Consider the following 19,839-nt stretch of genomic DNA (forward strand, 5'->3'; position numbering starts at 1 on the left):
GTAGAGAAATCATCTTGAATAAGCAATTGAACACTAGCTGGAGAGAAACCATATAACCACAGACAGATGGAAGAAACCACTTTACCACAATGTGACTGTCAGGGAGTGTGGAGGAGGCATGAGAGGGCTGGCTAGGCTCCTGCAGGCAATAGCTGAAGTTCCATAAAGGATATTTCAGGGGCCAGGGGGTTCCCTCTGAAAAATGTGGGGTCTAAACCCCAAGCTGGGCTCCTGGCCTACAGCACCAGGGCCAGAAAGGAACCCACATAACACTGAGCTGTGAAAAGCAGCAGAGTTTCTGTCTGCCAGGGAGAGGTAGCTGGAGATGCAGAGAGCTTCTTAAAGGGCCAATGCACAAAATTTCGTTTGCAGCCACTTACCCTGGGTTCCAGCAAAGGCAGGGCAGAGTGGACTAGAGACACTTGAGGAGAGTCTGGGACTGGTGTCTCTAGGGAAAGAAGTGAAGGAACAGCTACCAGGATCCATGCTTTGAGTCATTCCCCATGCAGCGGGAACCATTTTTCTCAGGTAAAGTACTCTTCTCAAATGACATCAGCCTGAGGGGAAGCAATACCCAGCCCGCAGGAATTACTCTGCCCCACCCTGTGGTACTTAAGCCAGGCTGCTGATCACAGCTTGATTAGATTAACAGAGACAAAAACTATATCATCACATCAATAGATGCAGAAAACATTGATGAAATCGAACACCCATTTATGGTCAAAACTCTCAGCAAAATGGTATTTGAGGGAGCATACCTAAACATAATAAAGGCCATATATGACAAACCCACTAGCAGCATCATACTCAATGGGCAAAAACTACAAGCATTCCCATTAAGATTGGAAACAAGACTGGTATGTCTGCTTTCACTTCTCTTATTCAACATAGTACTGGAAGTCCTAGGCACAGCAATCAGACAAGGAGAAATAAAAGGTACCCAAATTGGAAAGGAAGAATTAAAACTGTCTTTATTTGCAGATGACATGATACCGTATATAGAGAACCCCAAAGATTCCACCAAGAAACTACTAGAACTGATAATGAATTCAGCAAAATAGCAGGATACAAAATTAATATGCAGAAATCAGTTGCATTTTTATATGCCAATAATGAAATAACAGAAAGAGAAATTAAGAAAACAATTCCATTCACCACTGCTTCAGAAAGAATAAAATACCTAGGAATAAACCTAACCAAGGATGTAAAAGACCTATACAAGGAAAATTATAAGACACTGAAGAAAGAAATTGAAGAAGATACAAATAAGTGGAAGCACATACCATGTTCACAGATAGGAAGAATTAATATCATTAAAATGTCCACACTACCCAAAGCAACCTATAGATTCAATGCAATTCCTATCAAGATTCCAATGATGTAGTTCACAGAACTAGAACAAGTATTTCAAAAATTTATATGAAACCACAAAAGGCCCTGCATAGTAAAAGTGATCCTGAGAAGGAAAAACAAAGCTGGAGAAATCGTGCTACCTAATATCAAACTACACTACAAGGCCATAGTGATCAAAACAGCCTGGTACCAGCATAAAAACAAGACACAGATCAATGGAACAGAATAGACAGCCCCAAAATAAACCCACATCTTTATAGGAAATTAATATTTGACAGAGGAAGCAAGTACATATAATGGGCTAAAAATAGTGTATTCAATAAATGGTGTTGGAAACATGGGACAGATATATGCAGAAAAATGAAACTAAACCTCCTTCCGACACCACACAAAAGAATATTTTCAAAATGGATCAAAGACTTAAATGTTAGACCTGAAACCATAAAAATCCTAGAAGAAAACATAGGCAGCAAAATCTCCAACACTGCTTGTAGAAATTTTTTATCAGATATATCTCCCCAGGCAAGGGAACCAAAAAAGAAAATAAACAAATGGGACTACATCAAACTAAAAAGTTTTTGCACAGCACAGGAAATTATCAACAAAATAAAAAGGCAACCCACAGAATGGTAGAACATATTTGCCACTATGTCTGATAAGGGGTTAATATCCAAAATTTATAAAGTACTTACAAAACTCAACACCAAAAAACCAAACAACCCAATTAAAAAATGGGCAAAGGAACTAAATAGGCACTTCTCCAAAGAGTACATACAGATGGCCAACAGACATAAGAACAGATACTCAACATTACTAACCATCAGAGAAATGCAAATTAAAACCACAATGAGATACCACCTCATATTGTCAGAATGGCTATCATCAATAAGTCAACAAACCAGTGCTGGCGAGGATGTGGAGAAAGGGGATCCCTTTTGCACTGTTGGTGGGAATGCAGACTGGTGCAGCCACTGTGGAAAGCAGTATGGAGATACCTCAAAAAATTAAAAATGGATCTGCCTTTTGACCCATTGATCCTGCTTCTGGGAATGTATTTGAAGGAACCCAAAATACTAACCCAAAAGAACATAAACACCCCTGTGTTCATTGCAGTGTTACTTACAATTGCCAAGATATGGAAGCAGCCCAAGTGTCCATCAATTGGTAAGTAGTTAAAACAACTATAGGACATTTACACAATGGAATACTATTCCGCTGTAAAAAAAGAAGTATGCAGCAGTGTGGACGGACCTGGAGAACACTATGCTAAGTGAAATAAGCCAGTCAGAGAAAGAGAAATACCAAATGATTTCACTCATATGTGGAATCTAATGAACAAACTGAAGTAACAAGCAAAACAGACAGCTTCATAGATGGATTGCAGATGACAGCCAGTGGGTGGGGGAAAGGTTGAGGGTGGAGGGATTGAGCAAAAAGGAAAAAGGACTCATGGACATGGACAACAGTGTGGTGATTGCTCAGTAGAGGGAAGTACAAAGGAACTAAAGGGTAATGGGAAAAATACAATAAAAATTAAAAAATAGAAGATAATTAAAAAAAGAATTATCCAACAACTTTTCAGACATGCTGTAAGTGAATTTCACCCTGTAAAAACTAGTGAGACCTAAAAATAAATTCCTAATGGTAACAGAAGTCATATGTCTATTTTCAAAAAGAAGGTCTTGTCTCAGATTTTACTTGTATTTTTCTACACACAAATTATCATTTGCTTCCCACAAATACAGACCTATCAGCCTTTCATACATACATCAAGGTTCATTCTTGCACTACCCCCACTCCAACTGAGCAGGGGTTACAAAAATTCTAAGGTAAAACTTACTGCAATTATTTTTTTATTTTGCTTTTGCTTGTTTTTTGGTTTATTGATCAGAAACTGAGTGAAATATCTTTCATTAGAAAATAAGATCTTTCTTGAAACCTGTTAAGCAATGTGCAGACCAAGTGTGACTGCTAAACCTCTCACTTTCACAGAGAAAGAAATCAGGTCCACCAGGCAGATCAATAGCACGTGACAGTGAGACAGCACAGTGGCTACATTGTTCTTCCTCGATTTTCTGTAATTACAAGGGAAGGGTGATTCACTATCAAAAGTTAAGTAAAACTGACCCTGCTCCAGCACTGACCCCAGTTACCATTAGTGTATTCTTTCCTAAGTATTCAAAGATACAATGAATATACACATTCCTTCATTTAAACATGAAAAAAAAAACCTTTACAAATTCTAGGTCTACTTTCTTTTTCAAATTTAGGAGATGGATACACAGAGAACTGTACAATGAGGGGTCTTCAGTGGTTCGGGGGGGCATTAGAAGTCCTGTCTAGAGGAAATGAGTTGGAATCTACTGATCCCCCAACTCCCTATCATGAAAATAGATTTAAGCTAGCCCTGTGAACAGCAATTCCAGGCTGGACAGACAAAATTCTCAACTGTAATAAAATAAAATCACAACTTACCTCAGATTCTGTAGCTTACAATCTGGGTGTCTCAAGGCTTCACATAATGACTTTACTCCAGTGTCCCCTATATCACTTCCTTTCAGGTCTAGATGCTGCAGATTCTGGTTGTGAGTCAAAGTACTCGCAATATCCCAGTAACCATCAGGGAAAGAAAAAAATCTCAACCTTCAGAAGAAAAATATGCAAGAGGAATTATGAAATCATCTCTGTCGCTGGCTACAGTACCCCTTTCTTTTCAAACACAATTCTTAGATATTATCTAAACATTCCTGCCGTCTCTTATCGTCCTCTGGGTTTCCCATATTCCAGGTCAGGTCACAAACCCCGGTTTCAGAATGTTGCTTAGAAAAACATTTGGGTTATAGCTCAGGTGTCCATTATATTCTGACAACTGATACTCTCAACTTTTTTGTGTGTAGGTTTTTGGGGGGATTTTTTTGGTGACCTCGAAGGAAAAGAAGGTAATAACATCAGGAAAAGCAGAAGAAGGGTTTTTGAACTCTTAACCCCAGGAATGACTATCAAAAATTATTGGGACTATTCCAAATACTGCATTTACAACATTAATTCATGATATTTAACCCTTTAAATAACCCAAGGTGGGTTCACTGTTATTATCAACTGTTAATTGTGCATGATTAGCAAAGCACATTATTGAAAAATATGCCCTATCCTCTCATGGACCTGCCTAGAACGCCTTACGTCTGTCTGTGTTCTTCCTCGTCTAGAAAATTCCTAATCAAGTCTCAAAATCCCATTTCTATGCAATCTTTCCCAGAACAGGTTAGTTATGTTTCCACATCCCCAGAGCTGTCCACTGTTTATGTTCTTAAGAGTATTTGACACCGTGAATTTTAAGTATTTTACTGTTGGTCACTCCTAATAAGTAGGAGTGGGAAGTGGGACAAAAAAAAGAAATTGGAACTGTATTAAATTTCCTCACGCCAGACTTACAGTAGCTTTTGTAGTTTACAGTATGGATGCCTTAGCTCTTGATATAAAGTCTTCATTGCTAATTCATCAAGGTTGCTATGACCCAGGTCCAATTCCCTCAAGTGTTCATTCGTATGAAGCACAGAACAGAGCTCCTGCCAGCAATAATAAGCATCCCTTTGCCTACAAAATTGGGAAAAGAAAAGACCAATGAATCTATTTCAGCCCAGGCAACTCTCAGAAGATGGTAGTGGGCGAAAGTGAGTGGATTTTGGAAATGGCAAGAGTGTCGAGTGTAGGCACAGCCCACCAGCATGTCTTCCTCTTGGCACTCCAGAGGCTTTCTTTGCCCAATAGCTCCCCCCTCCACCCCTCAACACACTCCTTCAATGCACAGAATAGAAACTAGAGAGACTTCACTTGGGAGGAAGAGACTCAGGAAGGATGAGAGAAGTCTTCAAATATTGGAACAGCCAATATCAAGAAGAAAAAAATAATATATGACCACAAAGAGTAAGATTAGGAACAGTGGCTACACGTTAAGGAACCACAGGTTTGAGCCCCAGCCCTACCATTCACTAGCTAAGAGTCCTTTAAGCAAGTCACATTAATTCTCTGAGCTCAGAGTTTCCGTCATCTTAAAAAGTGGAAATGCCATCTCCCCTCCCAGGGCTGTGAGGGTTTAATAGTCAGTTTTAGTGGTACACAAAAGCACTTTGTACATTTTTAAATGCCACATAATTTAATTACTAGGCATACTATCAAGAAAGCCATTATAAACAAAAGATAATAAGAAATAAAATAGAAGATAATCTAGTGATTATAAGCATAAGCTCTAGAATGAAACAGTCCTGAGTTCCAAGCGCCATTCACTGAAGCAGGTGATTCTGGCAACGTTACTAACCTAAAAAAATGAACATAATAGTATTTATTTCTTAGGATTACTGTGAAGACTCAGTAAGACAAGCTATAGAAAATGCTTAGCAAGTGTTTCATGTTTTAAATGCCCCTACCAACCAGTAGCTATTTGTATTAAAATATATGTAAGTCCAGCATGTTGCCTTATACATCATAGCAACTGTAGGACAAGAAAAAAGTATCTTTTTTCCCCTCTGTCCTCCTAGGTTCCCTGGCTCTCACCCTGTAAAATTAGACCTAACAAGAGACAGATTAACAAGAGAAAGGCATACAAGTTTTATTAGCATGTGCATCACGGATACACATGGGAAAAATTCAATTAGAGGTAAGGCAAGGGGATGGTTAGAATCTGGGGTCTACAGCCTGGCCAGGGTGGCTCAGTTAGTTGGAGCACTGTCCTGTAACTGAGAGGTTGTGCGTTTGATTCCTGGTTAGGCACATGCCTACGTTATTGGGTCATGTGCCGACTCCCAGTCTGGACCCATACAGGACACAACTAATCAATGCTTCTCTCTCGCATCGACGTTCCTGTCTCTCCCTTCCTTTCTCTCTAAAAGCAATAGGGAAAACATGTCCTTGGGTGAGGATAAAAAACAAAGAGTTTGGGGTCTATATACCTAATTTAGCAGGGGAAGGCATAGGGAGAAAGGGCACTTATGGAACAACAAATAACTTTTTGGAAAGATAAGTGGGCACTAGGAGACCAGATGGGAGACACGATAGTTTATGACAATGTCTGTCTGGGTGTCGTGCCAACTTCCGTCCCCAAGAAGAGATGAGAGCTGCTCTCGGGAAGAGTTGATGACAGCTGAGTACTTTTGGGGAGCTCTGCTTTTAGGCAGGTAAGGGATTTAAGGAACTCAAACATCTTCAACTCAAAATAATTCTTACCAAAGCGGCACATTTTGGAGTGGCACATCCTGATCCCCTTCACTGTTCGATACACATTGGTCTCCCCCATACCTTACTTAAATCGGAATGAATGACTGCAGAGTAGTGTCCCCTACATCCCCTGAGGTGTTAAACTGGAGGAAGCTAGGCAATAAATTAGTCATTCAAACATTCAAGTGCTTACAATGCACAAATATTATGGGTAAAAGAGCGAACAAGATAGAAATCCTGCTGTTAAGTTTACAATGTAGTTAGGTTGTAGAAGAGACCGAGGTCACCTATAATGTCCCTTTTAAAACACTGGGTTCTCAGACTCTTTTAATTTTAGCAACAATGCCAACTCACGTACTAGATAACACTACAAGAGAGGTGAGGGTGAGGGAGCACAGCTGGCTATATAGTGCCCAGAATGCCTTCGTAACATTTATTATTAGGCATAAAATACATTCTAATGCCCTGGGCTCAGCTACGTCTTCTTCAAATAGAACTATAAAGTCAGATTCCAGAAAATCGACTGAAGATTATTTACAATTCCCCAAGGCACTAAGGTGCGGGTCATAGCATTCCATCCTACAACCCCTACTCCCACCGTTCAGGGAGAAATGAAATGCATTCTCACAAGAGGAATGCTGCGATTATATGTCATGGCAATGACACAGTTTGGGTCGCTAGAAAACTAAGGACTTATAATCAGATGTGTGACCTCCATCAATTACACACCTTCTTGGTATCTCAGTTTTTTACAAGTAAAATGGAAATAGGAGCATCCACCTAGGATCTTTAGGAGACTAAATGACTTGGGACTTAGAAGACTATGAGGTATATGTGAAGCAAATCTTAGCTATTATTTCATGTGTGCTTAAATCAATGATTGTACACTTACTTTCTAGGTGAACTTCCTTGAATCTCAGTTTTCCAGTCTTAAAAATAAGTTGAAATGTGGTTTTGACCAGACTTAAATTGGATATGTTTAATGTCCAGTGCACTCTATATATCATATAGTAGGCCCTCAATGAATTTCAGTTAAATCTAGAACTAATTCCATTGTTCAGTTTTTCCCCCAGACTTAGATGGGTAAAGTCAGAAAAGGCAACTTGAGGAAGAGGAGAGGGTATAATAATAATAAGCATAAAATGCTGAGGATTCATTTATTCTTTCAAAATGCTCATTTAGCACCTACTACTTCTTACCTACATCTCACTCGCGACAGTTAGGTGTTAAAGGGCGGAGACCTTTCCTACGAAGACTGACCTATGTGCAGGCAATGGGGAAAGGGAACTAGGTCCATAGAGGACCGGGGAATATAGCCCAGAGAGATGACCTATGTACAGTGGGTCCCGCAAGAAATTCCTGGCTCCTTTCCTTCCAGAAGGCATTGTTTTTGCAAGTTTTATAGGTGTAGGATAGAGGATGTAAGTCTGTGCTATGCCACAGCCCTCCTTGGGGACTGAAGCACTGGTTCCCCAGTTGTTGGGCATGTTCACAGCTGACAGCTCTCAGCCAAGTCCCTCTACTGGGATTACCCTCAAGCCAAGGAGCCACTTGAGACAAGTTTTTGCCCATTCCTTACCAGCAGTTGTGATGGGTCAAGAGGGGCTTCCATGCCTGGCCTCCTTTTCTCAAGGCGGGGCAACTCTGAAAGGTCATCCTGGCTCTGGGACCTCAGCTAACAACTCCCCTTTCCCCTAGCAAAATCTACTTCCTTTACTCCCCAACAGGGCACTTCTGGGAAATAACTTAGCACACTTACCAAAATTCAGCTGGGTGGCTTGAGTTTAACATCTTCTTCTCAAATACCTCAGTTACACACAGTTTAATGGTCCGCAAACACTGGCAATGCTTAAGGCAGAATGCAGACACAAGCAAGGGGATTTTCCCACAAATATTAATGACCACCTTTTGGAAATATCTCATTGCCTGGCCTATAAATGCTTCATCTTGAGTCTCATACAGACAGTGAAACAACTCCAGACATCCCGGCTGTGATGGGAAATAGTCACTGTTTCCTAATATTTCCATCCCCTGAAGTATCTTCTCTTTTATCTCCAGTGACATTTTACAGTTAAAAGTTTCCTCCAGTTGTTTTACTCGATATTCATTCAAAAGGCCAAACAAAAAGCATTTCATCTGTGTCAAATGAGGGTTTTCATAACTGGTACTTTCCAGTAACAGCTTCAAGTCTGCAGAAGACTGAGAGGAATGGTCCATGGGTCCCCAGCTGTCTTCCAATATATACAACATAGCTGCAAAAAACTCCTGAATGTGTAGGTGGGCGAACTCATAGCAATTTTCATAATCTGTGTCCTTCTGAAGAATATTCATGGCCATAAAAATTGAGACATCAGATTTAGTTAACCCATGCTTTCTGAGGTTTTCCCTGTAAAACACATGTGTCATAGTGCATACTCCTTGGGCAGCCAAGTGGCACAGGCTCCTCAGTTGGTTCTGGTTGGGTAGACTAGAACAGCCTCCATCTACCTGAGTGAACAAGCCAGAGACATAGCAGGTAAACAGAGCCGTGGTGGTTTTGCAGGTCAATGTGACATCACCACCTTTCTCCATCTGCTGCTCCAGACAAGCACAAATGACCCAGCACAACAGGGGGACTTTGCACATGCTAAAAAGCATCTCATTGTTTCTTAGTAAGCTCAATACTTGCAAGGCCCACCTCTTGTCTTCAAAAAACTGGTAAATATACTCCGCTCTTGCATCCTCAGACATACCTAGTAGCTCTATCGAACGCTGACTCTTCAACAAGGGCTTTAGTTTCTTGCAAGCTGTGAGTCTCGTCGTCACCAATAAGGATGACTCAGGGAGCATCACTTTCCTCAGCAAACTGCTCATGAGAAAGGACACTGGGTGCACCTGGGTCCAGTCTTCACACAGCACAAACTCGGGTTCCTCAAAGGCGAAATTCAGCTCATCAAAACTATCAATAATAAAAAGCAGACTCTTTGGCTGGGACATAATCCTTTCAATGGGGCCTTCTGTGCTGGGCCAGTCCTTTGATATCATTTGAACAAAGCTTCTTTCTCTCCACTGGTTAATTTCTCTCGCATTCAGATAAAAAATATATGTAAATTTCTGCTGATAGAGACTGCCCTGGGACCAGTCTAACATGGCCTTTCTCACCAAGGTGGTTTTCCCAACTCCAGCAGCCCCCTGAAGCACCACTGTCTGTGGCTGCTCACCGGTGTTGACATCCACATCAAACAAATGTTCCAACAGTTCTCTACCTTCCTCAGCAATTTCATGATGGAAATCTTTAGGTTGTCCAAGCAAACACTTACTGCCCCGTGTGAGGCAAAATTGTTCCTGTATTTGAACTCTGTATTCTGTTCCATCACCTAAGTCAGAAAAAAAGCAAGAACAAAACAAAGATACACATGATCTAAACAAATTCTATGATTTGCAATGTTCAGAATACTGGACTTGGAGTTAAGAACAAGAAGTGATATGGGCTGAAATCAAAGTACAGCTGGTTTAGGTAAGAAAATATATAAACAAAACAAAAATATTTCTATAGATTTAAAACATACATTAGAAATTGAAAAAACGGAACTGGCAATAGAGAAAAATGTATTTGTGATGGATAATAAAAATTAAATCCATTCTAGAAATATTATACTTTTCTCCACAGAGGAGAAAGGTGGTATGTATGTAGAACACAATCACATCCAGATTTAAAAGGCACATAGGCCACAATTAACAATGATAGCCAGAAAGGACCTGAAGACAGAGCCAAAGCTACAGATCAGAATAATCCACTTTATACAAGTAAAACATCAATAGAAATGAACATTGAAACCTAGCATGAAGAATGTTTTTCCTTTCATTTTATTTTTTATTGAATTTATTGGGGTGACACTGGTTAACAAAATTCTACAGAGAGAAGAAAAAAATTCCTAAGTGTCCAAGTAGAATTTAACTACAATTTCATCTTTAGTTAGTTAAGCCTGATTCCATCTTTAGATCTCAATTAAATGTCACTATCTCAGGAAGGAAGCCTTCTTTGAACCCCAATGCTAGAAGTTCTCTCATATATTCTCAAAACACAGAATATTTTTCTTTCATAGCACATACCACAAGCTGTAATTATTTAATATTTTAAAGCAAATACAGTTGCCCATTGAGCAACACAGGTTTGATCTGCACGGGTCCACTTACACGTGGCTTTTTTTTCAATAAATATACAGTTGGCCCTCCATATCCCGGGTTTTGTATCTGCAGAGGCAACCAATGGTGGACTGAAAACAGCATTTCTGATATATAGTTGGGCACGTGTGGATGTGAAGGGCTGACTATACGCACTGTCCCACACCATCTTTTATGGGACTTGAGCATCCACAGAAGAGTCCTGGAACCAATTCCCTCCAGATATAAGACTGTCATTTTCTGTCTGTTCTACTAGGGCACTCAGTACAAACATCTAACATAGTTCATATCCCACTAAATTATGCTCAATTCCCCTCCAAGAGAACTTATGGTACTAGGTACTCTGTATAGTATAATATCTAGTACAGTGCAGTACTTAAAAGAAGAAAGGGTAATTTTTACTTTCCTCGTTTACTTTTAACTGTATTCCAAATTTTCTAATGGTAAATTTCTATAGAGATGGAACCCTTGTTTCTTAAATTTGTGGCCAGTTATATACCACAAAAATAAATGTCCTTCTATTGAATCAGAAACTGGAATTCAACTACATAGAATTCAAAACAAAGTAGGAGGAATGGAAATGGAATTGAAGTAAGACTGAGAAAACCTGGTTCTGGGAATTACTTTATTTTTAAATTTATTTTTTAATTTATTTTTAAAGAGAGGGGAAGGGAGGGAGAAAGAGAGGGAGAGAAACATCAATGTGTGGTTGCCTCTTGCTTGCCCCCTACTGGGACCTGGCCCACAACCCAGTCATGTGTCCTGACTGGGAATCGAACTGGTGACCCTTTGGTTCACAGGCTGGCACTCAATCCACTGAGCCACACCAGCCAGGGCTGGGAATTACTTTTTGTATGGACTAGTCAGTCACCATCCTAGGAACTCAACTACAGCATCACTTCTAAAGGAAGGAAATAGATATGATAAGCCAAACAGTCCCTGCCAACTCAGGGACTCTTCAGTCCATACAACCTAGACATGAATATACCTTTGTTCATTAGACTTTCATCGCTGACTGGGCATTCCCAAATACCATCCACTTGAGGCCCTGAATCAACATGGCTCTGACTCTGGCTTTGGCCAGAGAGCCAGTTTTGTTGAGTCTTTTTGAAAGATAATCAGCAAACAGGTAGGATATTAGAAGTTAACGAATTAAACAAAAGCACCCTGGCAGATAAACCCCATCATGCTTCAAAAGCTCACACTCCTTCCAAATCTGACAAAAGCCCATCTACTTACCCTCCTGGCCCTGGTCACCTTGTGCCTCTCCAGCCCTGGTGTCCTCTGGTCCCATGGTCCGGGCAGCCCCTGCAGCAGGTTCCAACCTGCTGGACAATAATGAGCAAACAGGTAGGATATTAGAAGAAGTTAACGAGTGGAATAAAAGTGCCCTGGCAGATAAACCCCATCATGCTTCAAAAGCTCACACTCCTCCCAAATCTGACAAAAGTCCATCTACTTACCCTACTGCCTCCTGGCCACCTTGTGCCTCTCCAGCCCTGGTGTCCTCTGGTCCCATGGTCCGGGCAGCCCCTGTAACAGGTTCCAACAGGATAGTGAGATTACCAAAAACAAGGAGAGCTTTGGTAACGGCCAGAACAGGGGCCAGCGTTATCCTCAGTGGTCCAATTCTATGACCATCAGGGTTTAAGAAAACTAGAGTCATCAGAGCCTCCCACTGCCCCAGTTCAGCTGAGGGAAGGGTGATGTGATTGTAAACAACACTGATGTAGGACCCCCACCCTCTAGCAGGGCCAGTGGTCTAGTCTAAGCCTAAATTTCATTGTCTGTACAGACCTCACAGTGATGATAAGGCTCAAAGGAAATATGAGGAAGGAATTTTTAGATTTCTACAACATTTCACACTCAGGAATGACTAAAAGTACTGACTCAGCTATGTCCCTTAATAATTTTTTTGTCCATTCCCCATATTTCAGCAAAGACGTAAGTCATATTTGAGATTCCTTAAAATTTAGCCTTATTCTTATCACTCAGTTGCTTTCATCATGCTAATTAATACCTAATGAATGAATTACCCCCAATGAATGAGCCAGACTGGGTAACAGCACTCAAAACCTTCTGCTTCTTCAGTGTTTCTCAAATGATCCAACAAGCTCCCAACGTACTTGGCCACCACAGAGTTTGTGTCCCACAGAATGGTTTAGTCTCTAAATCCCTTTCATAGAATCATCCCAGCAGGCTCCAGATGCACTTCCTTCCCCTTCCCCCCAACTATGTTCCTAGCATCACTCACGGTTGATCTCTAGTTTTACTCTCTCACACAGATCCTTGAGGTTCATCTTGTCAAAGATTTTGAGAGCCACGTCCAAGGCCTGCTCTCCTGGATACTGCTTGTTCATCAGGTTAGCCAGGTCCTCCCGCTTGGCCTTCTTCACTTCAGCCCAGGATATTGTGCGGTGCCCAGGCCCCATGGTCTCATTCTTTAGGAGGAACTTGAATTTATGTAATTCCTCTTTGTTTAGCTCCTCCAAGCACAGGAGCAGCCCAAACTCAGAAAAGAAGGAAGACGACGACTCATCTGTCATCTTGTCCTTGTGTCAATATTCAGGCTTCAGTAGGAAAAATCAATTGGAATACGTGGGACTTGTGGAAAAGCTTAGGAAATGAAGTACCTATAAAAATACAGATTAATTCAACAAAAACATGTTGAAACTCACTACATATATATTCTGCTCAGTGCTGACCTAGTGTCCTCTGTAATACATTTTCTATCGCAAAAACATTCCTCTAATATAGGCCACTGTATATTCCTTCCACCTTCCTAAGAGTTACTACTCCCAGTCCCATGTATGAGCTGTAAGAAATAAAGACAACTCGTCTCTCAGAGCCTCAGTTCACTCCTCTGCAAAGTGAGGGTATCAGAGGCAACCTCAGAGGACTGTGGTATAAATTAAATCAGGTAGAGTGCATGTATCACCTGGCACAGAACAGGATCCTTCTAAACATTGGCAACTTTCCTCATCCCTCTTCTCCCTCACCAACACTCAACATATATCTGAGCCTATAAGACATTGTTGTTGTACCCCAACCAAGCACATCAATACTCCTGAAGCACATGCAACTGGAATATGCCACCATCTACCTCTTCTTGGCATGTTATCTCTGGTCACAAACCCATATGCAGTCACAGTGGGTGTGTTCCTAGCTCACAAGCACCTTCACCTCCACTCCCCATCAGGATTCTGGGTGAGTTCAAAGTGAAAGTCCATCTGGAACATCACTTTCTCATGTCCTTGACCTTAACTCCCATGACCTTATTTTACTCCAGCATTTTACTCTGAGGCTCACTTCAGACTTTATCAACAACAACTACTCAAAATCTTAAACTGCAAAGTCCCATGACCCATTCTCTACTAATATCTTCCGGATTTACCGAGCAGTTTCACGCCCTCGCTCCCATTGTGACAGTTCTTCAAACTCAACCAAATCCTAGTCTTTTGAGCCCTGTGCTCTCATCTTACTTATCTGCTATCTTAAGAACCTTATTCAATTTCTTATTCAGCATGGGCACTCTAGTTAATCACTTAAACCATATCTTCAAGTTCTTTATCTCCTGTTCAGTGACTTGTCTAAAGAGACAGAGCTAGTAAGTGGTACAGCTGGAACTTGACTTAGATCTTTCTCTAAGGCCCTTTCCAGTCTTTCATAAGGCCTCCCTCTAAACTTGCCAATGGGATTGGAAGAGTTGCATGGGGAAATAAAAAACAAAGGGAGATTTTACTTCTTAAACAGAAGGTGAATTATGTCAAAACTATATAGTTAATCAGGATTAACTATATAATAATAATAATCCCACGGTAATTGGTAAATTATCAGTTGTTGTTTTGTGGGGAGGGGGATGAGGGGGTGCTTGGTTCTTTTTGTTTGTTTTAATTGCACTGTAGAATTATTCTAGATTATAGACTAGGATCTAACCAAAACAGGTTTCATAGTTTTTTGTTTTTTGTTTTTTTAAAGAAACAAAAGGAGCCCTGACTGGTATGGCTCAGTGGATTGAGTGCTGGACTGTGAACAAGAGGGTCACTGGTTTAATTCCCTAGTCAGGGCACATGCCTGGGTTATGGGCCAGGTCCCCAGCATGGGGCGCATGAGAGGCAACCACACATTGATGTTTTTCTCCTCTCTTTCTCCTTCCCTTCCCCCTCTCCAAAAATAAATAAAATATTTTTAAAAAAGAAGAAAAAGGAGTAAATTTGAGGAAACTTCAAAGGAACACTGAAATTTCCCCAGGACCTACAGACTGTGGTGAGGGAAAATGAGACAGAACACAACACCCTCAACTTCCTGCCTAGAAATCCACAGACATCACTGTGTGTGGGCCTGTCCCTCCACCTGTGATCTGAATCGCCTCAGGATCCAATTATTAAGGGATTTAATCTATTAGTAATCTCTCTCCTCTATCTACAACTTCTCCAAGTCCAGTAACTCCTCCCATTAACATTTAAACTTCCCAAATCTACTTTAGTCTTCTACAAATGTTCCCTTTACTCCACACTCCCTTCATCTTCAGAGTTCTCTATATTTTACTAACTATACCTCCTCAATCCACTGCAATCCAACTTTCACGACCAAACTTCCACTGAGATAAATCATACAGATTACCACCTTGTTGCAAAACCCAATAGGCATTCTTGGATTCAATTTTCCCACCTGTAAGCAGGAAAAATAATAGTACCCACCTGTGTAAGGATTAGACGCTGATGCACGCACCTGATTTACAGGGTGCCACATGTATAATAACGCCATTTTGACAATGCCTCAATTTTTGATATTGTCTCTCCCCTTGACTCTCACAATCCTCTGCTTTCTTCATTTTCCTCCTGTCTTTCTGTGTCTCTTTGAGCCAGTATCAATATGGTTCTGAATCCTACTGGGTTTCCACTACATGATATCCACAATTCTGATGGGAAGTACAATATACTCTGGCCTCCTTCCCAAAAGTTTAATGCTATACTTGAGGGCATTTGTTTCATTTTCTAGTCTTCTTTTGTTTACATTTTTGGGAGGAGGAGAGCAGATGTACAGTATTGCTCATCTTATGGAAGACATTCCTAAGTTCCAAAATGCCCTAAACCAAAATATGAACTCATGGTCTGAAAGGATGGATTTCAATTCACAAGTTTATTTACACGAATTTTTACCACCTATAACAATTAAAGCATATTTGTTCAAAATAAATTAGTCATTTAGCACATGTTAATAATGCCCATATTTGTGGAGGATCTGCTGTGAAAAGTTCTTTATGAAAATTTTCTCTAGTCTTAAAAATAGTTGTGACAGTTCAGTTTTATCCATATTTACAGATATAAGGACTTGGAAGTTAAAGTACTTGCCCAGAGTTGACAAGTAGCCTATAAAACTACAAAGTTCCTTCTCTTTGTACTAGATACATTTTTTAAAAATATTTTATTTACTTATTTTTAGAGAGGGGAAGGGAGGGAGATAGAGAGGGAAAGAAACATCAGTGTGTGGTTGCCTCTCATGTGCCCCCTGCTGGGGCCCAGGCACGTGCCCTGACTAGTAATGGAAAAGGCGACCCTTTGGTTCGCAGGCCTGTGCTCAATCCACTGAGCCACACTAGCCAAGTCTCTAGTTGGTACTTTTAATTTCACTTTTTCCCAGGCACTGGGAATTCAGAGTTAAATGAAACCTGTGTAGCCATGGTCTGCGATACCTGACTCTGTGCTGAACACTGGGCTAAGGGAAGAGAAACACCTCTACATACATTGGGTTGGCCAAAGAGTCTGTATGGTTTTTTCCATAAAATAAAAGATGTTTTTCATGTTTACCAATAACTTTATTGATTTGGACATTTTGAGTATGTTGGCTATCTCCTGCTATTGACTTCTAGTGGGCAGAGGCCAGGGGTGCTGCTAACATCTTCCAATGCTTAAGACAGCCCCACAGCAAAGAATTATTTGGCTAAAATGTTAATAGTACCAAGAAACTTCACAAACCACTTTTGACACATTTTCACAGTGCTTTCTCCATACACTGCACAAATCTTTTTTTGCATTTCAGTTGCATTTTTACCTTTCTTGAAATAATAAAGCATAATACACCAAAAATGTTGTGTATCTTCTTCCATCTTCAATATTGAAATGGCTGCACAAAAATTTACCGGTTTTGATTTTTTTTAATGCACACTGATGCGACAGCTGTCACAATACAATCCAACAAAATTGTTTCAAATGATGTTAAAGACAGCTAAGCACTACTAGAGCCATTGTACGGAAAAAAACTAAACAAATTTTTTGGCCAACCCAATAAAATGGCCATTTTCTGAGCTCTAGTACTTCTAAGGAGAGGGGTTCTGTGGGGAACCGTTCCAAGCGTGGGAAATGTGGCTCAGCCCCCACTTGGAAAACCAGTGGGGAGTGAAGTAGGCGGGCAGGACCCACGTCCATGGATAAGTTCTCCAGTGGGAAATCAGGCCTGCATTGTACTTAGACTGCTACGAGACTTGCTCTTGCTAAAAACTCCCTCACCCTGAATTGAGGAAGCAAATGTTTACTGAGTATCTTTATCTTCCCAGAATCTGGGCTAGACCCCCCAGGTATGGGACAAAGCCTTTTCGACCATTTCTCCCTTTACATTGCAAATATCCCCCTTTGATGTACTCAGTGACTTCCTCTCCTGTGTCTGCAAAGATAACCATCCCAAACAAACCTATGAATAATAAATGAGAACCATCTTTGACATAGGAGGCCTAGAAAAACAATAAAGCCTGTCCAGGCGGGGGTGAAGAGGTCTCTCTCTCTAACTTGGAGAGTGGCCACGTAGCCCCTTTTCCCCCACCGGATTTCTATAGTACGTGTGTATGTGTGTTTGAATACTGAAACCTCAACAGCAGATCTTGCGGGACGAGATCTGCATCAACTGGCGCCCAGGAACCGGGACCCAGGGCTCTGAGCCGCAGTTGTGGTCAATACACCAACTTCGTGGGATTTGCGCACAATAGCCCAGGTAAGGGCAGACGGCACCGAGCGCTTTTCGGTTATGCCGTAGGGTGTTTGGATTCAGGGGAAAAGGGGTTTCTTTCCAAGGTCGCCCTCTCTTGCGACCGCTTTACAACTACACTTTCTTCAGTAAGCAGTAGCCTTGCTCTTTCCCCCAGCTAGGTCTAGGCGTGGGAGAAAGAGCAAAGACTTTTTCTTTAATCAGCTTTAAAAACAGCAACTAGTTACAGAGATATTTTAAACAAGCCGCCTCTTGCGGTCCTTTCGATTCTTGCCTTTTTAATCCGTCCACCTGCATAGGGAAAAGTGGATAGGAAATGAGTGTTTCGGTTTCGGCCGGACTCCGAAGATCGCTTTCCAGAAGAATTTAGTGTTAGTCACAGGTTTTGTATGAGAGCCTTTGGCATTCGCCAAGCTCTGAAGACAAAAGGCACTTCCTCCCCTCGGCCTGAGAAATCAGGTGTTCCCACGTGAGTTGGAACCTTGCGAGGGTGTCTGGGATCAATTCCCGAGACGTGCAGGGGCCTTGCAGGGACCTCCAACATCACCTAATCTAACTTCCGGTTCATCCGGGGAAGCCCCTTCCTCGCGGTTCTAAACGCTTGGGGAGGACCCGAGACCCATAAGCAGGGTTAGGGCACTCGGAAAGTCCGGTGCCCCTCTCCCTGTCGGTCTTTCACCAACAGCACCTTTCGACCCACACTCTATCCCTTAACAGTTAACTAGTTAGGGTTCAGCATATATGACGTGATCTGAAAGGACAAGAATTGAAAGTTAAAAGCCTTTTTAATAGCAAGAATGGGCTCTGGTTTATCTAAAGAGCAGGGGGTATACCTGCCAGTGTTACAGCAGCTTCTCCAGGGAGCGGGTTATAAGGTAAAGGAACAGCATCTCATTCAGCTTTTACGAACTATAAAGGAATATTACCCTGCTTTTCCTGACAAAGAAACCTTAGATATGGAGGTTCGGGAAGAAGCAGGCTATTAAAAGTTAAAATCTTTACAGGACAGTGGTGTTTCTATCGGATCCCAAGACCTAGTAACTTGGGGCCTAGTCAAGACTGCCCTCATGCCCATGTGGGCTGAGGAACAGGAGCTAGTTACAGAGGAGGACAAGGAGTCTAGCTCAGAGGAGGAAGTTACGTATAATGTAGTAGAAGAATCAGCTATGAAAGTTCTGCCTACAGCCCCACCGGCGAAGTAAAAAGCAAGACTGAAACTGGTTTTATAAACGCTGCGTTTGCGGCGGGAGGAATTTCAGAAAAGATTTTTTTAAATTGTTAAGGAATTTCTTTAAAAGTGGGAACAGGCTCTCTAAGGAACAAGAGTAATGTTTTAAGCTAATTCAGCAGCTTTTTAAGGCTGCTGCATGTCTCCCTAGTAAGGGATCTTTAAATTTATTTAGGAACAAGTTGGGCAGGAGTCTCAGGCTAGTGTCTCACTCCCTCCTTTAGAGGATTTAATTTGAAAACACTGGTTTGCTTGAATTTTATCTTTGTTCTTGAATAGCTCAATCTCCCACATGGTCCAGTGGTTAGGATTTCTGACCTTCACCCACGTGCCTGGCTAGCTTGGTCAGTACAGCATGAGACTCTTAATCCCCGAGTCGTAGGTTTGAGCCCCACGTTTTACTCTTTCAAAATAAAAATTAAAAAGGGGCAATTTTTCTGCCACCACTTGGAGCCCTCCAAGGAGGGTGAGAATCAGAGAATCAGACCTCTAGGATTAAACAGGAAAAGTAATAGGAAGAAGTTAAGGAACTGTTTCTTTATCATTCCTCTAGCAGAAAGGAACTGCAAGAGATTTGCCTTCTCAGTCCCAGCACTTAACAGTTGTCAACCATTAGAGAGGTTTCAGTGGAAAGCCCTACCATCCGCTAACATTTTGTTCTTCAGCCTGTTTAGCCAGTACGGACTCAGTTTCCTCAAAGTGTAATTTATCATTGCATGGATGACACCGTAATTGCTACAGCCTCTCAAGAAGAGCTAAAGCAAGTTTACCTCTATGTCACCTCAGCAGGACTAGTCGTAGCCCCGGAAAAGCATTATAGGCCTTGGTGCCAGCGCGCGCATGCTCCCAGCGCTTCGCGCCAGGTTTTTTCTGCCAAGGACAGGCGGGGGTGGAGGAGACAT

The 19,839-nt window shown here is 41.4% G+C and overlaps 1 protein-coding gene across 1 annotated transcript in view; it reads right to left on the reverse strand.

Annotated features, from left to right (window-relative positions):
- The window catches only part of NLRP14 (NLR family pyrin domain containing 14), a 28,330-nt gene extending 15,055 nt beyond the window's left edge, over positions 1 to 13,275 (reverse strand). The window contains exons 1-5 of the mRNA XM_024559085.3: positions 12,983 to 13,275; positions 12,195 to 12,261; positions 8,324 to 9,925; positions 4,786 to 4,947; positions 3,829 to 3,996 (exon numbers count right to left, since the gene is read on the reverse strand). Of these exons, the coding sequence (XP_024414853.2) occupies positions 3,829 to 3,996; positions 4,786 to 4,947; positions 8,324 to 9,925; positions 12,195 to 12,261; positions 12,983 to 13,274 (2,291 nt within the window). The 5' untranslated portion in view covers position 13,275. The remainder of the gene's footprint in view (positions 1 to 3,828; positions 3,997 to 4,785; positions 4,948 to 8,323; positions 9,926 to 12,194; positions 12,262 to 12,982) is intronic.
- Between the last annotated feature and the right edge of the window lie 6,564 nt (positions 13,276 to 19,839).

The sequence above is a fragment of the Desmodus rotundus genome, chromosome 5 (assembly GCF_022682495.2).
Source record: "Desmodus rotundus isolate HL8 chromosome 5, HLdesRot8A.1, whole genome shotgun sequence".
Lineage (NCBI taxonomy): Eukaryota > Metazoa > Chordata > Mammalia > Chiroptera > Phyllostomidae > Desmodus > Desmodus rotundus.